Raw genomic sequence first — 19,166 nt, forward strand, 5'->3', positions numbered from 1 at the left:
AAGCGCACCGAGTGGTCATTGCGTACAAAGTAATCATCGTCATTGCGTCCCGTAGAAAAATACTGCGATCGCAGCTTGTAATTTCGCGCGATTTCTTTGGCACATTTTTCAACTGCCACGAAATCGCGGATGGCGCTGGCTACTTCGGAGGAATCGTTTCGTCTTCATCCATTCAGAAGAACTTAATACGATCGAGAATGTAGAATTGTCCTTTACGAATCTATTTTTCTTTAGATTTTTGTTTTACTTTACAACGAACACGATGGTCGTTGTAATTTGTTCAAAAAAAGAGAAGCGAAGAAGAAATAATGAATAATAGAATATAAAGTTTTATATAATATAATATGATATATAATATAACAAAGTTTTATAATAATAATTATATATCCCCATTTATTACACACAAATATACTACGTACTTATCGTGGTAACAAGAATTTGTGCGATCGAAGACCAAGCGAATATTTACTCCACAATATCGATATCGAATAAAGAGCGATTCGGAGAATGCATGAGTAAATTAATTATACAATGCACAGTGGTGCCACGAAGAAACTTGGCTGCACGTTGTAAGAATGTGTATTATGCATGTGAGATCTACAATAGCATAGTATAATTATGAAATAACAGTTTGGTGCGAATTACTGAAAATTACACGAAACTTTTTGAAAACTGTTATTGTTACATTATTATTAAGTACAGTTTCGATTACTTTATTTTACATTCAATGAGCAAAGATCTCTCTGTAACCCACCATTTCTACAGAAATGCAAACATTTTCACAACAAACACAAATTCCGTAACGAACACGCAGCTCTCTAATATGTCCGAACAAAAAGGCTCTTTCTCCTTAAACTTTAACTTATAAGTGTACATTTACGGAGCACCACCTGCTCTGTTGACTATCGCGTATCATTAAACCGCTGTACGCTGTATTCTTTCTTGAACACCCTCCATTTACTCCATCAGCTTCAAACGACCACGCCATTAAACGAACCTAAATGTCTTGCACAATCCCTTAATTGCACCGATATCCTTCCATCTTTCGAATCTGCGCTTTCGCGATTGCAATCACAACCGGAATAGTACCGAGTTATTCCGGAAAGGGATAAAAAGAAAAGCGACGTATTTTCGCGATAAATCCGAAGATTTCTTCGTTCGATATCGTTTTCAAAATATAATTAATCGTCACAATCGAATTTCTCAGAGCTCGATAATTAGCGTGTAGCTTCGATCGCGAATAGATAAAAATGCAATCGCGAATGAGCAGTTGAATGGAACAATGGTATTGCATCTTATTGTATTTTCGAACCATCATATTATTATTGTTATTTATGGTAAATAGATAAATATTATTCATAATATGGTAGATATCTTTCTGACAGTCACTTGACTAGCGTGTAGACGTAAATTATTACGAATAACCCTGTATATTCAGATCATTTATTAATACCAAGAAGTCGATCGAAGAAATATGGCGCAATTAATATCCAATTTTTCTTTCATCACTAAGAGACGTCTAAAGGGTTGGTGTCCAAAGTAGGCCAAGGGGTTGCATGCAAATCGAGAAAGTTCAAGGGAAGTGCGTTGATCCCAGTCTCGCTGAGAAGCAAAAGGGAAGAGCGACCGATAAATTAGTCGGCAACGGATATCTCATTCGCTTTTCCATGGTTCGTTCGAAAGGCGCACGGCGGCCAAAGACGTGGCAGGCTAAGGCGAGGCGAGGTAGGGCTGCGGCAGTCATATTTCAGCCCTTGTTAGGCCGAGGGGCCCCCGCCGAGACGGGATGGGGAGAAAATCTCTTTGACTCGCCGCTCCGCGCCTTAATCCACTGGTGTATACCCTATCTTGCCACCTGCTCCCTCTTCCTTCCTCTCTAACCCCTCTTCGCTTCCTCTTCCTCTTCTTCGTCTTTCTCCTCGTCTCTTCTTTGAGTGCCCACAAGCTGTGTGTGTTCTGTTCATGGCCTATCTGCCTCTATCCTTCCACTTTCTCTATGTGTCGTGCGTTGTGCGTCGACTTCTCTCTCGTTCAAACGTGTAGCGCAGTTGATATTGTCTTTCTCTCTTTCTATCTTCTTCTCGTCCTCGAGTCCTTCACCATAAATTACTGAGGATATCACAGCGTGCCTCATCTACCCCTTCCTACACGAGCGCACGCTCGCTCTTTCTTTCTCTGCCTTTCGATCTATGGGCATTCTGCCTTGTTCCGGATACGTGTACGCGGCGATGCGTATTTACCCTCGTTTTCAAGCGACTTTTGAAACGTACTACCACAAGTGGTGTATGTTTGTGACGTCGTTCGGTTCATCATAAAAAATGTCTATAAATTGGACATAAAGGTGAGCACGTAAAACGTCCATAAAATTAGTCCATAAAATTAGAAGGTGTCGATATTTCTGAGTGTGAAAGTTAATGGTTAATGGTAAGTGATATATACATTTTCAGAAAACGAAGTTATGCACGTAAAATACATTAACCCTTGTAGGTTTTATTGCATACTCCCTAAGTTGGTGATTAAGTAAACAATGAGTATACTTGTTTTCCGTGAAGTTTACCTCAAATTTTAGTGTCTTATATCTTTACAAAACCACCGAAGAAGACCGTTTCTGTTAACGAACAACCGAATACCTCCCACATTTTTAAGATGATTTAAAAAATTACATTAAAAGATGTTCGTTCCTCAAACGGTTAACAATCAAGGTTGAAATTAAAATTTCATCCGTTTGTCTTTCTCTCGAAAAATCTTGTCAAGCAATTACATAGAGTATAATAAAAACATTTCGGCAAATCTTCTCGCGGAGGGTTGAAAGATGGAGGAGGCGTTTGGCGAAAGCACCTGCCTGGTATCTCGTAGAGAGATCTCGATGCAGCGTACCAGTGCAGTGTACACGGCTGCCGGTCGTTTCGCGTGAAAATCATCGTCGTCGTGTGCTTTCCGAGTTCTGGCGAGCGTTACGAGGCAGCCGTTCTCGAAGAAGGACCGAGCGTCGTCTCGTAACCTCGGCTTAACGAGGCCATCGACATCCCTGTGAGGGCTCGAAACTCATCGTCCGGCCGAGAAGAACGCACGATCGACGCTTGAAAACGTATCTTTGGTACGGGCACGGATGACGGCGCGTTTGAGATGTTCCGCGCACATGCTTCTCTTCTTCTTCTTCTTCACCGTGAGGTTGTCGGTCTCTTTAAGCGGCGCGCCGCTCTCTTCCGCCAGAAGATACGCGACCGACTCCATCGATTGAGCTGTCGACGAGGATAGATGTTGAACGAACTAGAGACGGACTGGATGCCTGGCCTAAACTCTCTTTGCTTAGCTACCTGTCTTCTGCTTTGCTGTTGTTATCGTGAAAAATGTGATTCGTGCCATGTTGCGTGTTAATAATCGAAGTTTGGATCTTGTTATTCGATCGTTGTTGAAGTAACAATTCCAGAAGAATGAGTAGGATGATGTGAAGTCTTTTCGTTATTTAAAGAAAAGACAGGAAGTGTACGAATGTTTTAAGTAGTAGCATGTTTCTCAAGTCGTATACTAAAACATTTGTGTAAAATTCATCCCATTGCAGCACCCTTGAGAAGCATTAAATTAGAATGACAATAGTGTTAAAGATATTAAAGACTCGGCGACAATTTAACGACTTTGAAGCTGTTAAAACAAGGTATAACGACATTTAGTGCTTTTGAATATTTATCGTTGATGTGCATGAGACTATAAATTCAATATAGGAGTCATACATATACAGGGTGGTTGGTAACTGGTGGTACAAGCGGAAAGGGGGTGATTCTACGCGAAAAAAGAAGTCGAAAATATGGAATAAAAATTTTTCGTTTGAGGCTTTGTTTTCGAGAAAATCGACTTTGAATTTTCGCTCGGTACGCGTGCACTTTATCACGTCTCGTTATAACGGATCTCACTGTAAATCGTTGTCTCGATGGAAAAATTTAAAAAAAGAAAAAAATTAAAAAAATTTGTATTCTATATTTTCGACTTCTTTTTTCGCGTAGAATCACCCTCTTTTCGCTTGTACTACCAGTTACCAACCACCCTGTATATACATAGACACCATAAATTCAAAAGGGAGAAAGTTCCCTAAGATGATGCAAGAAAGCGTGAGTTAGGGGTGCGACAGCTAGCTAAGTAAGAGATACAAGATATTCCACTCTTATTTGTGGTAAGAGAATTTTGATGAAAGATATATAAAATTCTTTTTAAAATCTTTTAAATCGTATTAATAGAACGAGATACTTGCAACAGGTATTTATGGTGTGACTCTTGGTCTAAGATAATTTTTTAGTTAATAATCTCCAACTTATGCTCGTTTGTACATTTGGAATGAGAATTAGATGATCGGGAATCCCTATAAATTATCTTCGGTTTAGGTTGCAAATTTTCGATCCGCTGTTGCTGCAATTATCGCATCCATTCATTAATTGTAGACCGAACAGCTAAGCATGGCATGAATCATTCCACCGATACGGCTTATCTACAGCCGTGAATCAACATAGGAAATGCAACATTGTACTATACGATTATTCTTTTTCTCATTAATTCGTTCAACATTGCGACACATATATTCCCCGTAACGCTTCAAATGATTTGTGTGCCAATTTATGATCTTAAAATATGTAACAGTAGTGTACAAAATTATTCTAATACATAGAGACCTTCCATCTTACTTGATCTATCATAAATTCAATTAAATACGAATGAAATTTATCCAAAAAATTTACAAATTAAAAATATAATTTCAATCTGCTTGCAGCCCGTCAGTCTTCAGCAATTTCTGATATTCCATAATTCAACACAACAGTAGTAAAGCCAAGTTTCTAGTTAAATATTTTAATAAGCCGGAATACATAGGATGTAGAAATTGCGAGACGGCTTAATAGAAACGCGAGCAAACGACGTTAAACCTCCCCCTGGGGGAGCTGAAGTTGCGCGCTTGGCGAAAGGGGATGCTAAAGGCGGCTGACAATTGCAGTCAATCTTAGTAGAGCAGCTAACAGGTCTCCGAGCAGTAAAAGCGTTCACCAAGAGTCGCGCTGTAAGATCGTTAAACCCGCGGTAAGCTCGAAAGCACGCCACGGTGATTCGCCTCTCCCTTTCACTCTCTTTCTCTTCCTACCTTTCGCTTCTTTTCCTTCTCTTACGTTTGGTGGAAGCCCCGAAGAAGCGGCGGACGGTTCTGTGTGCACGCGGTTATGGTAATGCGAGGTTTGCGGTGCGTGTTAGCCGGCTGCGTGAGCGGCCCTCGTAATGGTAACGAGACGGTCTCTCACCATCATCATCAACATCCGGACGACGAAACACGATGCGAACGATCAACGACTGTTGCGGGTTCCGAGCCGCGGTCTCAAAGGTGCCGACCGCGATCCGCTCGCTGGCTATTTTTAACTTGTTTTCGCGTCCACCGAGTGGAGTACCGAGAGGAGAGAGGAAAGAGAAAGAGAGGCGCACCGGTGGCTCGTAAGCGTGCATTCGATGGAATGCCACGCACCACCGGCCACCGCAGCACCCGCGAAACGAATCGACCTTCTGGAAAAAATCGAGCCGCTAGGAAACGCGGACATCGTGACGTATAACAAAGGGAATTGGGATTTCGTGTGTCTGAGTCCAAATGGCTCGGTATAGAATCATAAGGGTTGATTTTGAGACAGAAATTTAATAATCGTTTGAACGGTAGTTTGGTCGATTTGAGAAAGAAGATTCGGTTGGAAGAACAAAATTGTAAAGTTCGACATAGGGATGTTTACGTGGGCGTAGCGACTGCCAACGTAGGGAGGTGGGTAAAGAGACCTTGAGAATTCGAATGTTTCTTCTCCCTTGAGACCAAGAGATTCGCTTTGAGGTTCTGAGGGAAAAAATCATTTGGATGGTATTTGAACTGATTCGAAGAAAGTTCGATTCTGAAAAAAAAGTTGGGTAGTTGAATCATTTTGAAAATAAGAAGCTATAAGAATAACGAAAAGAATCGATTAAAGCGAGGATATTGGGAAAATGGTCCAGTGTAGACTCGTAAAAGTTGATTTTGAGAACGAAATTCGATGATTCTACGTCCCATCGGTAATTTGAATCGATTCAAGAGAAAAGACTCCATTCTGAAAATAAAAATTGAAAAGTTGAAATGTCCTTTTGAACTTGAAGAATTGAGCATGTATGGTAGAAAGTATGGTAGAAAGGAAAACTTCATGATTTGGAGCACGTTCTGAAGTGAAAGTTTGAAATTGAACAGTAGATAGTACTGAGAGTGAAATGATTATAAGATTAGAAACGAAGACTTCGATAATTTTTGTTGACACAAATGGCTTAATTATTATGAAGTTTGTATTTATTTCGTATATATTAAAAAGCAAAGTATTCTAAGAGCCCTTGCGATTATTAATCCGAACGTAAGTAATATTAAAAAGTTAGAACTAAAGTCTTATGAGCTCCTTTTCTAAACAGCTTCCCAATTAGTAGGTCAATTTTTTATCTGACAAATGAAGATGATCTATTTAAAATAGTTCGATTGATTAATTTTAAGAAAACGTTTATGTTAAACTTCTACGTAACTTAATATCTATAAAATAACGTTTTCCTATATGATAAGAGAATTTTCTTAGTTTTACGATGCTCCTTTCAGATCATACAAAAATTCAATTTTGTAAATGAATTCTTTGCATACATTCATGTACGGCGTCAAAGATTCCTTATGGATAAGAAGAGCTACGGAAGGATAGTGAAATTGGCACGAAGGATGCAGAAGACGATAAGCGGATCGCGCGCGGCTTGTACGTTGTGAAATTCGATGGCGATATGGATAGATGGAATCGAGGGACGAAGTAACGAAAGGGTTTCCCAGAATATCGACAGCTGTCGGTTGGCGAAGCGTACGTTTGATACGGCGCGATTATTAAATTCTTTCTATTCAAAGGAGACGTTCTGAACGCTAACCCATAGAGAAATCTTAGTTTTATAACATTTGCACGAATAACCCTTTACTCTGCAAGCATCACGTTTTTGTTTAGATTAGCTTAGACTTAGTTTTAAGCTACGAAAAAAGTGAATATATAACTTATACACTTCGTTAGAAAATAAAGAAATATCAGGCAATTATTATTTATAATAAAAGTATATTTTGTTATTTAAATATACGAGATAAAAATATTTTTGACAAGAGGTTGTTTCGTTAGAAATATCCAAAATTGAGTTCTCTTTACAGTATTTAATGGGTGGCATAAATATTTTCTTGGATTCCATTTCTTTGATTGCATTCGTAACGATATGCACAAACATTCGCAATCTACTAATGTATATGCTCGTAACATCTACGAAACGCTCAAATGAAATGACAAGAACACTAGCAAAAGATCTCAACTTCGAGCCGTGATTCATCTATCCGAGTTTCGGATGGCCGAAATCTTTAAACGCTTTACCTGCTACCGGAATCTTAGCAGTCTGAAGAAAGGGTGGCGGCCAGTAACAACCGTCACTTTGTCGGCCTTTGTCACGGGGATTATGCGCCGGCTGGCAAATTATGACGGACACCTTCACGCCCAGAACACCCTCTAATGTGCTGGTTGAGCAAGAGAGAAAAGGAGCAACCAGGGTAAAGCCAGAGAGAGGCAGAGAAAGAGAGTGGCGAACTAGAGGAAAAAGGGAAGGACGAGAGAGGGTTTCCATAAGCACCGGGACAAGTTCTTTGAGATGCACGCCCGAATTATACGTAGATCCAGGGGGATTATAAATTTAAAGGGGATGGAAGTGGATTATAGGGCGACCAGTATTTCAGCCCTGCAGAAATTGATTGCCGGACGACGCCTCGTTCATCTCTTCCAAAATCTGATTAATCGAAGTAATTAAAGGACAAAAAGTTTTAAGCTCTTTTAAGTGATTTTTTATTGAGAAAATATAATATTGGAGTTGGGAATTTTGCACAAAATATTTCAATCTTGGACATCAAGTTAGGATTACGTGTAAAAATTTCATTTATCTTATACAGATACTACAACAGTACCTACGATATGAATGATAAATGGTCCTTGGTTATTCAAATTATTATGTAGTATATACGTCATAGTTGATAAATTGTTCACCCACACTTTTCAATTTTAGTAAGATGTTTAAAAAACGTTGGAAACATTAAACGATCGTAATTCGATAGCAGTGAATTCTACTTAGATCGCAACGCGTGCATATTTGAGATTTACAAGCATTAATCTCTGTTTCTGTTTACACGCGTTGCTATTGTAAGTCTTGTTAAATTGATAGTTACTGTATTGCATCGAGGCTCTTCATTCTGTTCCCATTAATAGACATATGTATCGACATACATTTAGAGAGCAGTATAATTATCGATAAATTCAAGTAAGAAATTCATCGTATATTCATATTATTCACATTATTCATATCGAATACGTCGTATAATAAACCCTTATACACGCAACGAAAAACAGAACAAAAAGGACTAAAAACCATAAACCGAAACCTATGCTACTGCAACACTACAACCCTTTGCACCACCCTTTTATAAGCGTACGCTCGTAACGTTCACGGACGGCCACACTAAACCGTCCAAAACTAATAGTGTGGACACAGGATCGGCAAACTAAAGTGACACGACCGGAAATTTACGTGTCACTATGGTTTTTAGCGAAAGGAGTGCACCACAACAGTGAAGATTTTCTCTCTTGCTCCCCTTTTTTGTTCACGAGATTTTTCAGAGACACGAGGCAAAGGGCCGTCGGTAAAGGGCGTTCGTGCGCACGGACAGCTTGATTTACAGCATAATAAAGTGGTTACGCAAAGCGTGGGAGGGTCCAGGCTCGTGAATTTTATTTACGATCTGCCCGAAAGTTCAGATTCGTCGCGGTTTCTCAGCGGCGCTTCAGGCAGAACCTGCTCGTAAAATCGTCTGAAAGCGAACGGCGATCGCGTTCCAGCCTTCCAGGGATCGATTCTCCTCGGTAGAAGGGAAATTTTCCCCACAGTGGGACTGGCGACAGTGTTTCCGCGATTTCCAGCGTCATCGAACTGTGAAACGTTGCTCAGGTCGAAGATGAACGAACCTTCCGGCTTTCCTGGTCCCGTGTAAATGATATTTACGACTTGGTTCGTCCGCTTCCACGACGACACGGCACGGATTAGTCTTGGTTAACGGAACTTTGATATATTCTCCCTCGGCGAGTGGAGGCCACTTGGAGCGTAATTAACGACGCGAGGTTCGTGAGCGACTAGGGTGTCCATTCAGGTTTAGCTTCGATAACGAATTTTACGAGAAAAAGATGCGATTTTGTTTGATAAGTCCTTTTCATCGATTTAGCTTATGCCTTTTCGAAACAAGGATGCTGATTACAATAAAAATAATAATAATGATAGTAATGAAAGAAATAAAAGTACAATTTACAACTTTTTTTTCTCGGATAAGGTCGAAAGTATCTTCGAAATGTACTTCGCTTCATGGTCGTACTGAAAGGAGCTCTTTCTCGACAGCGGTGTGTTTCGATACGTGCTCCAAAGCCGATCCGGTGTTCGCGGCCCATTATGCCCGATCATAATTGCGTCGCAACAACGTTTCTCCTTTCCATCGTCCATAGCTGGGCGGCTCCCTTTCATCTGGCTCTGGCCGCCAGAACGAGCTTCTGTTTCCGAGGTGTTTCCGCCGTCGGCTACCGTTCTGCAACCTGGAACTTGATCCTAAGTAGCCGACATCGCGATAGAGTTGCTGGGCTGGGACGCTGAGACCAACAGAGAGAAAGAGCCAGACAAAGCAACTGTATACACGTGCGTGTTATACAGGGTATCCCGCTAATTATGAAACAATCAGCAAGGAGGCTATTTTACACGAAAAAATAAGTTGAAAATGTAAAATAAATCTGATGCTTCGTTCTGGAGAAAATTGGGTTTGAAAAGTTGTCAAGTATACTTTAACTTTTCTCATTGCAGACAGGGCAGGAGTGAATAATTGACAGGAGTTTATTCTACATGCGAAAATAAGTCGAAAATGTGGAATACGATATTTTCCTAGGTCGGCCTGTTCTCAAACAGATAAAATTTGAAAATTTATGAAGTAAGCACGGCTGTGCTGGGTTTTTAACTAAACACGCTCGAACCCTTGTAAACAAGACTTCAAACAGACAAATTTTACCTTACATTTTTAGCTTATTTTCGCACGAAAAATAACCTCTTGCTGGTAGTTTACTCGTGCGTAGGTAGCAATTAGCCAAGTTCACGTACACTAAACAAATCTTCATATTCAATTTCGCAGAAAACAAAGTACCGTATGAAAAATTGTTATTCTGTACTTTCTATTTATTTCTTCCTGTAAAATCGCTACCTTGCCGATCGTCTCATGATTACTGGGACACCCCGTATGTAAAAGAGAAAGAGAAAGAAAGATAGAGATTGAAGGAGGGGTTGTGGTGAAACGCACGAGTTATATTCTCTATAGTAATGGAGAGCAAGAGAAAGAAGGAGAAGGAGCGAGTGGCGCCGTGAAGAAACGACGTTTCCTCCTTTTAAATTATTCCCGGGGCCTGCTGCTCGTTTGTTACCGCGCTGTTCCGACGTTGTTATTGCTTTCTATGCCCTCACGGTGAAAATCCCTGTCGACGGAGAAATTACAGGCTTGTGTAAAGGAGGGGATCAAGAAAGGGGAGGGAAATTGGCCGATTTGAAATTGTTGCGCTTGGTCTCTCAGGAATGTTGCGAACGAGGTAAAGATTAGTATATGTATATTAGTGTATAGGTGAAATTCAAGAGATGGTTGGAAATAGTCGTTATAGTTAACAGCCCGATGCAGACGACTAGACGAGCGATGGCGACGAGTCGCGACGTTACACTGCGATTTTCTACTCGTGATAGTCGTGACGCTGCGTGATTTTTATCCTTGACAGGTGCAAATTTATATTTCTAACGATCCACGAGCATAAGATTCCAGTATTTTACGCTCGTGTACGTTCTGTCGTTAAGAATATAAACCCGTGCCGAATTGCATAGTTACTATAGATACTAAATTGCAAGGATGTTGCATTGCCAGTTTGCTTGAAACTTTAGTTTGACTACAATCTTTAGGTTATTTCCACTTCAACTATATTTTTACATCTATATTTTTCAGTCGTATTTTTCTTCCTATAAAAAGTTTATAAATTTGAAGAAAGTATGAAAGAATTTTTAACAATCCTTACCCAGCGGAGGCTGGATCATTGTCATGAGTGTCGAATTTGTTAATAACGAAGAGAAGAGCCGATTGAAATGAAGTTTACATTCATATATGATGATTAAATTTATTTAAAAATAAAATTGCTCATATACAATGACAGTATGTAAAGACGATAATATGTATATGTAACTCAAAAAATATAAAATCGAAATGTTAAGAATTTTTTCATATCTTGTTTAAACTTGAGATAATTTTTACTTAAGAAATATGGTTGAGTCAGAAGTGAGCAAAAAATGTAGCAGGGTAAAGTATCTACATGATGCTTTCTATACATGCAAGGCAGCCATGGAAGCAAAAAATATTAATGCATTACTATCATCATAATGAGAATCTAGTTAAGATTCATCAAGCTAACGTATTAAAGCCACTGGCATGAATTCTTCGACATGACGGCACGTCCTTCGTTCGCCAAGGGGATCAAAGTGGTTGGAACAGGTAGCCTGTTTACCCCATCGTAAGATGTATTTGCCTAACAGGTTGAATAATGGTCATTTTCGAACTACGTGGGAGACCGACGATGAAGAGCTTATCTCCTTCGCTTGCAGTTTCTGCTCACTCAGCCACAGTATCTCCGTTGGCTCATTATCATAGACTATACGGTGCGGTGATTAACGTACTCAGCCGGAGTTTCCAGTTTATAACGCGGTCTCGCGAAACGGGATTCTCGTCCTTTATCTTGTTAATTTGATTTCCGACCACGTGCTCGAGATTGGAATTTTTTCAGCATAAACGTGTTAGGAATAAAATTTAAAATTGTTCAGTCCAGAAAAGAGCTTTTTATAAATTACGTGACTCTATTTTATTTTCGATAATGAAAATTTTGTACTACTGTGTTTTAACTAATTAATTCTACTAGTAACCTTCCCGTTTTAAAATCAAATTTGCTATATGAAGTGCACCAATGAGAATAAATAAGTAAAATATATTTAATTTTCATAGTTGGGTTCATTTTGTTGCAGGATAATTCAGTGAAACTAATCAATTCCATTGAAATCAATAACTTGGGAATTAGATTCCTTTTTAACTTTAAAAAATGTTAAAATGTTAAATTCACAAATTGAATACTTATCGCGTATTGCTGTACTAAAATTAAGAAAATTTTGGGACAAGGAGTTGCTCCAGCTAACTTCTAAGCGGATCAAACATGATATAGGACTTTCCAAATGGAAATTACCGAAAAAGATAAAGCCATCGATACATAGAAATATTTTTCCCAAAAATTTCCAAAGCTCGTTTGGAGAAAACCAGCATATGCTTGAACTTGTAATTGGTTATGTATACTCTAAAAAAGTACCGTGTTAACACCAAAGCAGCAAACCCATCAACTGCACAAACTTACGCTCTCATAATCCACAAATTCTTTCACAAACTTCAGCAATGTAAAAAATTACATCAAGTAGCAAGATTTGTTTAAAACATAGCTACGCGTAGTGAAAGTATTGTACCACGAATATTTCCCATCGATTTCAGATCTCAGTGTGCCTAACGGCTCTTATGCTGACGATAGCCGCCGAAGAGAAACCGACGAACACCGTTTCCGTGTCTTCTAGCACGGCAACGATCCAGAGCAACACGATCCAGAAATTAATCAAGATTTTGGAGAAATACGGTTTAGAAGAGCAGAGAGGCCTAAAGAGGGTTTACCTCAGCAACAGGTCGATCACATGCAACGACGGATCCCAGTCAGGGTTTTACCTGAGAAAGTCGCATGGTTCCAAGAGGTGGATCATCTTTTTAGAAGGTGGCTGGTACTGCTACGACCATAAGAGCTGCAGAAACAGGTGGCTCAGGCTGAGGCATCTGATGACGTCGACTCAGTGGCCTGAGACACGCGACGGTGAGTAGCTTCCGTTGGAAAGTCGTATGTTCACCTAACTCGACACTTTCTAACGTTTGCAATGGAACGCCGCGCCGTTCCGCAATCTTCTCCCTGCTGTCTGTCGGCTGTTTAACGAGTTTCGCGACACGTGACAACATGTCGCATTGCTCGGGGGGTTCGATTTCTCTCGAGCAACACACAATAAGGTTCAGTGGATATAGTTAAAATGGGAGAGAGGTTCGAATAAGTAAGAGGGCGTTCTTTTTCAGATCGTTCGTGTACTTATGGATAGAAGAAAAATTAAAATCAAAGTTATAAAATTTTAAGAACTATAACAGAAAAATTTCTTTAATTTGTTGCAGTTGGTGGCTTGTTATCAGCTAATCCGGAAGAGAATCCGTACTGGTGGAATGCGAATCACGTGTAGGTATTGTCCATCTTGACCATATTTTTGTTCTCAAATGGATTAAAATTTTCTTACGATATTGAACGATTTTTGAAGATACGTAATCATCAAATTTTCATAACTAGATTTCCTTGTATCTCTAGATTCGTCCCTTATTGCACGAGTGACAGTTGGAGCGGTACTAGAGCTTTACCGAATGACATGTTTTCCTTCATGGGTGCAGAGATTGTACTGCAAGTGGTGCGGGATCTAATTCCTCTTGGACTTGAGAATGCAAGCTCCCTTCTCTTGGCTGGTAGTAGCGCTGGTGGAACCGGTGTCATGTTGAATTTGAATCACGTGCACAGCTTAGTTCATCACAATCTGGGTGAGTTACATTTTTTCTTTTCTATTTTTTAGAACTTCATGCAATATTATAATAAATACGGGTCCATGTTGATTTGAAAGATCTATTAGATCATTAAATTTGCGAATAAAAATATTAAATATTATTTATATGCGTTAATTGAAATTTTTTATTTAAATGTTTACTACGACGAATCGCAGGATTGAAACATATCGCGATAAGAGGTGTGTCGGATTCGGGCTGGTTTCTCGACAGGGCTCCCTATTCACCAAACGGTTTGTCACCAGTTGACGTTGTTCACAAGGGGATGGAACTTTGGAAGGCTCGAATGCCGCACAATTGTGTCAATAAGTACCCAAACGAACCGTGGAGGTGCTACTTTGGCTACAGACTATATCCAACGTTGACTGGTAAAGCAACTTCCATTTTACCTGTTTATTCTATTTAGTATATTTTATTATTTCGCCGTCTCAGAGGACCATTTCAGATCGAACTGTATTTTCCTTTAAATTTGCTGAATCGACGATTCTAAGACGAAGACGCGATGCTTGTTTCGAGTATAATATAAAATATTTGACAAAAAGGCTAATCATTAAGCAAATTTCACTGCAAACCAATTGAGTGAGAAAAATATTTGTTCTCAAAAATTCAAAGGCCTTTTTTCTTCCAAATTTGTCATGTTGAGACCTTCAGAGGGAAGAAGTTGCGCGTCAAACTTAATATAAAATATACGACAAAATTTCGGTGTAAAATAATTAATAGATGAAAATGTTTATTTTTCATTTTCAAATTCGTAGCGCCGCTGTTCGTCTTCCAATGGCTGTTTGATGAGGCGCAGATGTCGGCGGATAACGTGGGTGCACCGGTGACTAAGCAACAATGGGATTATATACACAAGATGGGTGACAGTCTGCGACAGACATTTGAAAACGTTAGCGCGGTCTTTGCCCCGAGTTGTATTAGTCATAGCGTTCTGACGAAAAGAGATTGGCAGTTGGTGAAAATAGATGAGATTTCCTTGGCACAGGCGTTGCACTGTTGGGAGCAAATACCGATTGGAAACCGTCGAAACGAGTGAGTATCAAGTCTTTTTGCAAAACTAATTTTTCCAAGAATACAAAATACAAAAAGTAACGAAGTATTCTGTATAAATTAAATTGTACTATATTATTTGATTGTATATGTTTATGTAAGTTATTTTTATGAATATTTTTATGAATACACACATTCAAGGTTTGCTTCATCTTTTAACATTATGTAGAATAATTAAGAGGTCGCTATTACGAACGATTTTAGTGTATTAATTAAGCAAACAAAAGTAAAGGAGTCCTATCAGCTTGACAGAAAAGGAGATTGGCATGTTATTAAAATGAGATGAAATTGTAATAAAAATTGTCTTTAAAACAATTATCAAAAATAGAATATATAGACACTGAAAATTAAAGTAAACGACCTTGTAGTAATTCTGAACAGTGTATTTTAATTTGTATATTTTTTATCTTGCATTTAACTTATGTATATCCTGCATATTTTTTCATCTTTTTCTACTTATTCATAAATCCTATTCCATATAACAATTTTAAATTAATAAACAAAAGTCGAGTTGTGTAATACATGTTGTAATTTACATCATCATATTACAAAATACTGAACAACAAAAGCCAGGTTGTTGTATATTGTACTTTCTAACAAAAGTTACACAAAACGCTTCTTCTTTCATTTTCCGCCGTTTCACTTACTTCAACGCGAAACTGGCAGCGAACTGACTTCGTCCCTGTTAATTACAGCACTCGTTCGCCAATTGAGACGAACCAGCCGTGCGCGAAGTCATTGCGGAAGCTACTGCGATCCGGTCTGACGAAGGGAAACGGAACTTCGTTTGAACCGGGAAGAAGCGGAAAGAGCGACTTCATGGCGGAGTTGCAAAAAGTCAGATCGTCGATGATCGGTAAATCGATCGAGAGGAAGATTTCGTCTAACGCCCTGATGCAGGACAGGGAGAACAAAAAGAGGAAGAGACGGAAGCACAAAGGCAAACGCAGGGACAGAAATAAGATATCGAAGATGAAGAAGGAGAAACATGAGCGCAGAAAATCTACAGGTAAATTATTATATAATATATACATATACATCAAATATGAATACAATTATGATTCCGTGTCTAGATGAATAGATAAGAATTACTAAGTGAGAAATTATGGATGCAAAATATTAGATTATATCTTTGATATTTCTTTTGGTTTTATAACTTTTTATAACTTCTGCATAATCCTTTTAATAATTATTTTGAAGTAACCTCGTCCTGTAGTTCTTTACAATCGTTGAGATATTTATTTTTGCAATCCATGCTACTTTAATTAGAACGGGTAACATTTTTCAATCTACAAAATCACTTTGCCACTACTTTATTGACAAAACCCTGCTAACAAATTAATTTTTTATGGGGTAAAAATTCTATGTTTGAACAAAATTATTAACATATCTCTCCCAAACATATTAGCTTCTTACGTGAAAATGTTTTCAGATTATTTAATCCGAACACGCTTTACATTTTCTCCGTTATCTATTTCTTTTATCGTATTCGTCGAAGAATGTACATATTTGAAGAAATGGATCATCTGAAATTCGTTGAAATTCTAGGTCGTCGGAAGGGTAACAAGCAGAACAACGACAGCAACCATACAGGCATGTTCAACGGTACCAGACCGCAGCGCTCGGTGATACCATCTGGCAAACGGAAGTGTGTCCAGGGCTGCCACTTCCGGTTAATCGAACGTTGCACTTGGCCGCAGTGTAATCACAGCTGCCCAAAGCTGCACAACCCGTTCACCGGCGAGGAAATGGACTTCATCGAACTGTTGAAGAGCTTCGGCCTCGATATGAAGAGCGTGGCGAACGCGTTGGGTATCGATATACAAACGTTGAACAGTATGGATCACGACGAACTGTTAAATCTTCTTACGCAACGAGCGAACTAACTCGTCGCATTAAGAAGATACATTCCATAAGAAGAACAATAGAAAATGACGATGTTGATGGAGAAAAAAATAAGACTTTAATTTGTACTTTCATCGACCGTCATTTTCTTTCATTGTTCGATAAAGATGAATATTTCCTTGGGAATCTTTTTTAGAAAAGAAGAGACTGAAAGGAAACAAGGCATTTAATGCGTCTCTAGAGGAGAGCATAGTTTTTTGTTTGAATTTTTTCAGACTCTTGAAACAATTTTGACATCATTAAATTTGAAATCATTAAATTGTACATATGTATTCGTTAGAGTTTCCATGAAATACCTAGAATTTTCGTTAGAGGAATCGAGTCGATTATATTTTATGGTCGAATTCATCTTCCAGCAAGTTACTCAATTCAACGACAATTTCTTTAAACAATTTTCGTCGTTCGTTCTTGCGTGTGAAGCGTGTAATTCACACCAACCTCGCGAGTAGCCGAGTAATTTAATTTATTTGATAGGTTGTAGGTAAAGTAAACGGGCATATAATCATGTTACGAATTAATTCACTCGCCTTCGCGGTGACGCAATCGCTGATCAGCCATGAGGCTTGACGTTCAATTTACCAAAACATCCTTCCCTCTTCAACGTTTGTACCTGGTCAGATAGAAAGCAACATATTCGCAGAATGATCTTTCGAATTGTAGTTTCTGGTATGATAAATTAAGTAAAGTTGTTTGTATACTATTGATAGACTGATCAAGATCGAAGAACTTTTGTGAAAGCTCGAACGAACTAAGTAATACAATTTCCGACAGTTACACGTATACCGAAGAAGTTCGAACTGGAGACGCTCAGTATTAATACTGCCGGCTTATGGTCGTGCCGCATTCAATGTCCAGCTAGGGCTCAACTGGAAGTTAACGTTCAGCTCGACTCAATAGAATGCGCCGGAACCGAATTTTGCGAATTGATGCCAATAACGAGCAAACCGACCGACAAAGCAGCTTCATAGACTGATTAAATTATCTACCTCAACGAATCAAATCGTATTAACGTCCTTCTCTGTACTGTAAACGCCGATTAGAAGAGTTTAACGCGATAAGAGTAATTAAGGAGTTGGGTTAACGCGTACGCGCGCGTGCGCATAGAAAGAAGCCGCGGGTCATTGTATCTAATTGTACCCGGGCACTGTAATATACATACTTCTCTGTAGGATTAACTAATTATTTATTTAGAGCGAGAGAAAGAAATGCGACGATCAAGACGAGAAGAATTCTTCTAAGCGTTTAATTTATTTTTCGCGCGTTGCAATCGATATCAATCCTCTTCGACGCTTTGTCCTCACATTTGCGTCCGTCATACAAATCATTGTTATTTTGTACTCGCGTGAGACTGTAAATAAATTGTATATCTGTTATACTAAACGAGTTATAGAGTTTTTTTTATTTTATTGCGTGTACCATTTAATCAATCGCTTCGTTTCTTTGTATGTAGAACATCGACATGGCTGAATGGTAGAAATAGAATTTTCACATCGAATTGCATTCGCGTTTTTGTTCTTTGACAAGAGCTTAAAATATAGACACACATATATATATATATATTTTTAGGTAATATTTCAAGTCATTTGTTGAAGATATTTTAATGAACTCTAGTATGAAAAAAGTCAATAATGCATAATTAAATTATAATCAAAGTTTACGTAAAAAGTAGCAGAATACATGTACTACCTCCTAATTATTAAGGAAGACAGAATTTCGATAAAAACGTGTCAGAGAATCTAATTCATTGACTACACAATTTTACAACACGTTTAATTTTCTAAAATTCACACTATCGAACAAATGAATAAACTATTTAACCATTCGTGTGTATATTACTACGAAATACTAAACTATTTACGTATAATCGGAACAGCGCAGGCAAAACATGATATTGCCTGATCATATAACAATATCTGTAATTCTATGTCAAACATTCTACACCAATGAATACAATCCAAAAAAAAAAATTAATTTCCACTAAATCGAATCCTCCCGTTCGTCCAAAATTATTCGAAAAACACATACCGCGAATGATAAACAGTTTCGAGAGAAGCCTATGGCTTGAATATACACACCAAGGATACATAGTCGGTACTCGGTAAACATCATCGAACGCGGAGTAACGATAAATCGAGTCGCCTCGTTGGCTGCACCTGTACCTAATCATCATCCTGTTAGCTCTCACGACTGCCGTCCCTTCCTCCCCGCTTGTTCAGCCACGAGCGAGGGTGATAATTCAATGTAGAATCAGAATCCGTCCCCAAACCCCGGTGAACCGGGATCCGTCGATGCTTGGTGCCCGGCGCGTACTCTCCGATCTGTTCGCCCTCCCTCCGTAGTCGTTGTCTCGAAACTATATATTCCACGGCATACGCAGGAAATGGTGTTTAATGCCGGCGGG

General features: G+C 38.9%; 1 protein-coding gene and 1 long non-coding RNA gene across 2 annotated transcripts in view; one reads left to right on the forward strand and one right to left on the reverse strand.

Moving 5' to 3' along the window:
• LOC100743784 (palmitoleoyl-protein carboxylesterase NOTUM) overlaps window positions 1-17,955 on the forward strand; it is a 32,011-nt gene extending 14,056 nt beyond the window's left edge. Inside the window, exons 2-8 of the mRNA XM_012383381.3 lie at window positions 12,668-13,034; window positions 13,379-13,439; window positions 13,566-13,789; window positions 13,969-14,178; window positions 14,566-14,842; window positions 15,556-15,869; window positions 16,409-17,955. Coding sequence (XP_012238804.1) covers window positions 12,668-13,034; window positions 13,379-13,439; window positions 13,566-13,789; window positions 13,969-14,178; window positions 14,566-14,842; window positions 15,556-15,869; window positions 16,409-16,746 — 1,791 coding nt within the window. The 3' untranslated portion in view covers window positions 16,747-17,955. The remainder of the gene's footprint in view (window positions 1-12,667; window positions 13,035-13,378; window positions 13,440-13,565; window positions 13,790-13,968; window positions 14,179-14,565; window positions 14,843-15,555; window positions 15,870-16,408) is intronic.
• LOC117151441 lies at window positions 16,139-16,432 on the reverse strand. The gene is made up of 2 exons (XR_004461367.1): window positions 16,277-16,432; window positions 16,139-16,187 (listed from the first exon to the last, which is right to left on the reverse strand). It is a non-coding gene; the product is annotated as an uncharacterized LOC117151441 (long non-coding RNA).
• Window positions 17,956-19,166: the final 1,211 nt, after the last annotated feature.

This window comes from Bombus impatiens, unplaced genomic scaffold, assembly GCF_000188095.3.
Source record: "Bombus impatiens unplaced genomic scaffold, BIMP_2.2 scf_0216, whole genome shotgun sequence".
Classification (NCBI taxonomy): domain Eukaryota; kingdom Metazoa; phylum Arthropoda; class Insecta; order Hymenoptera; family Apidae; genus Bombus; species Bombus impatiens.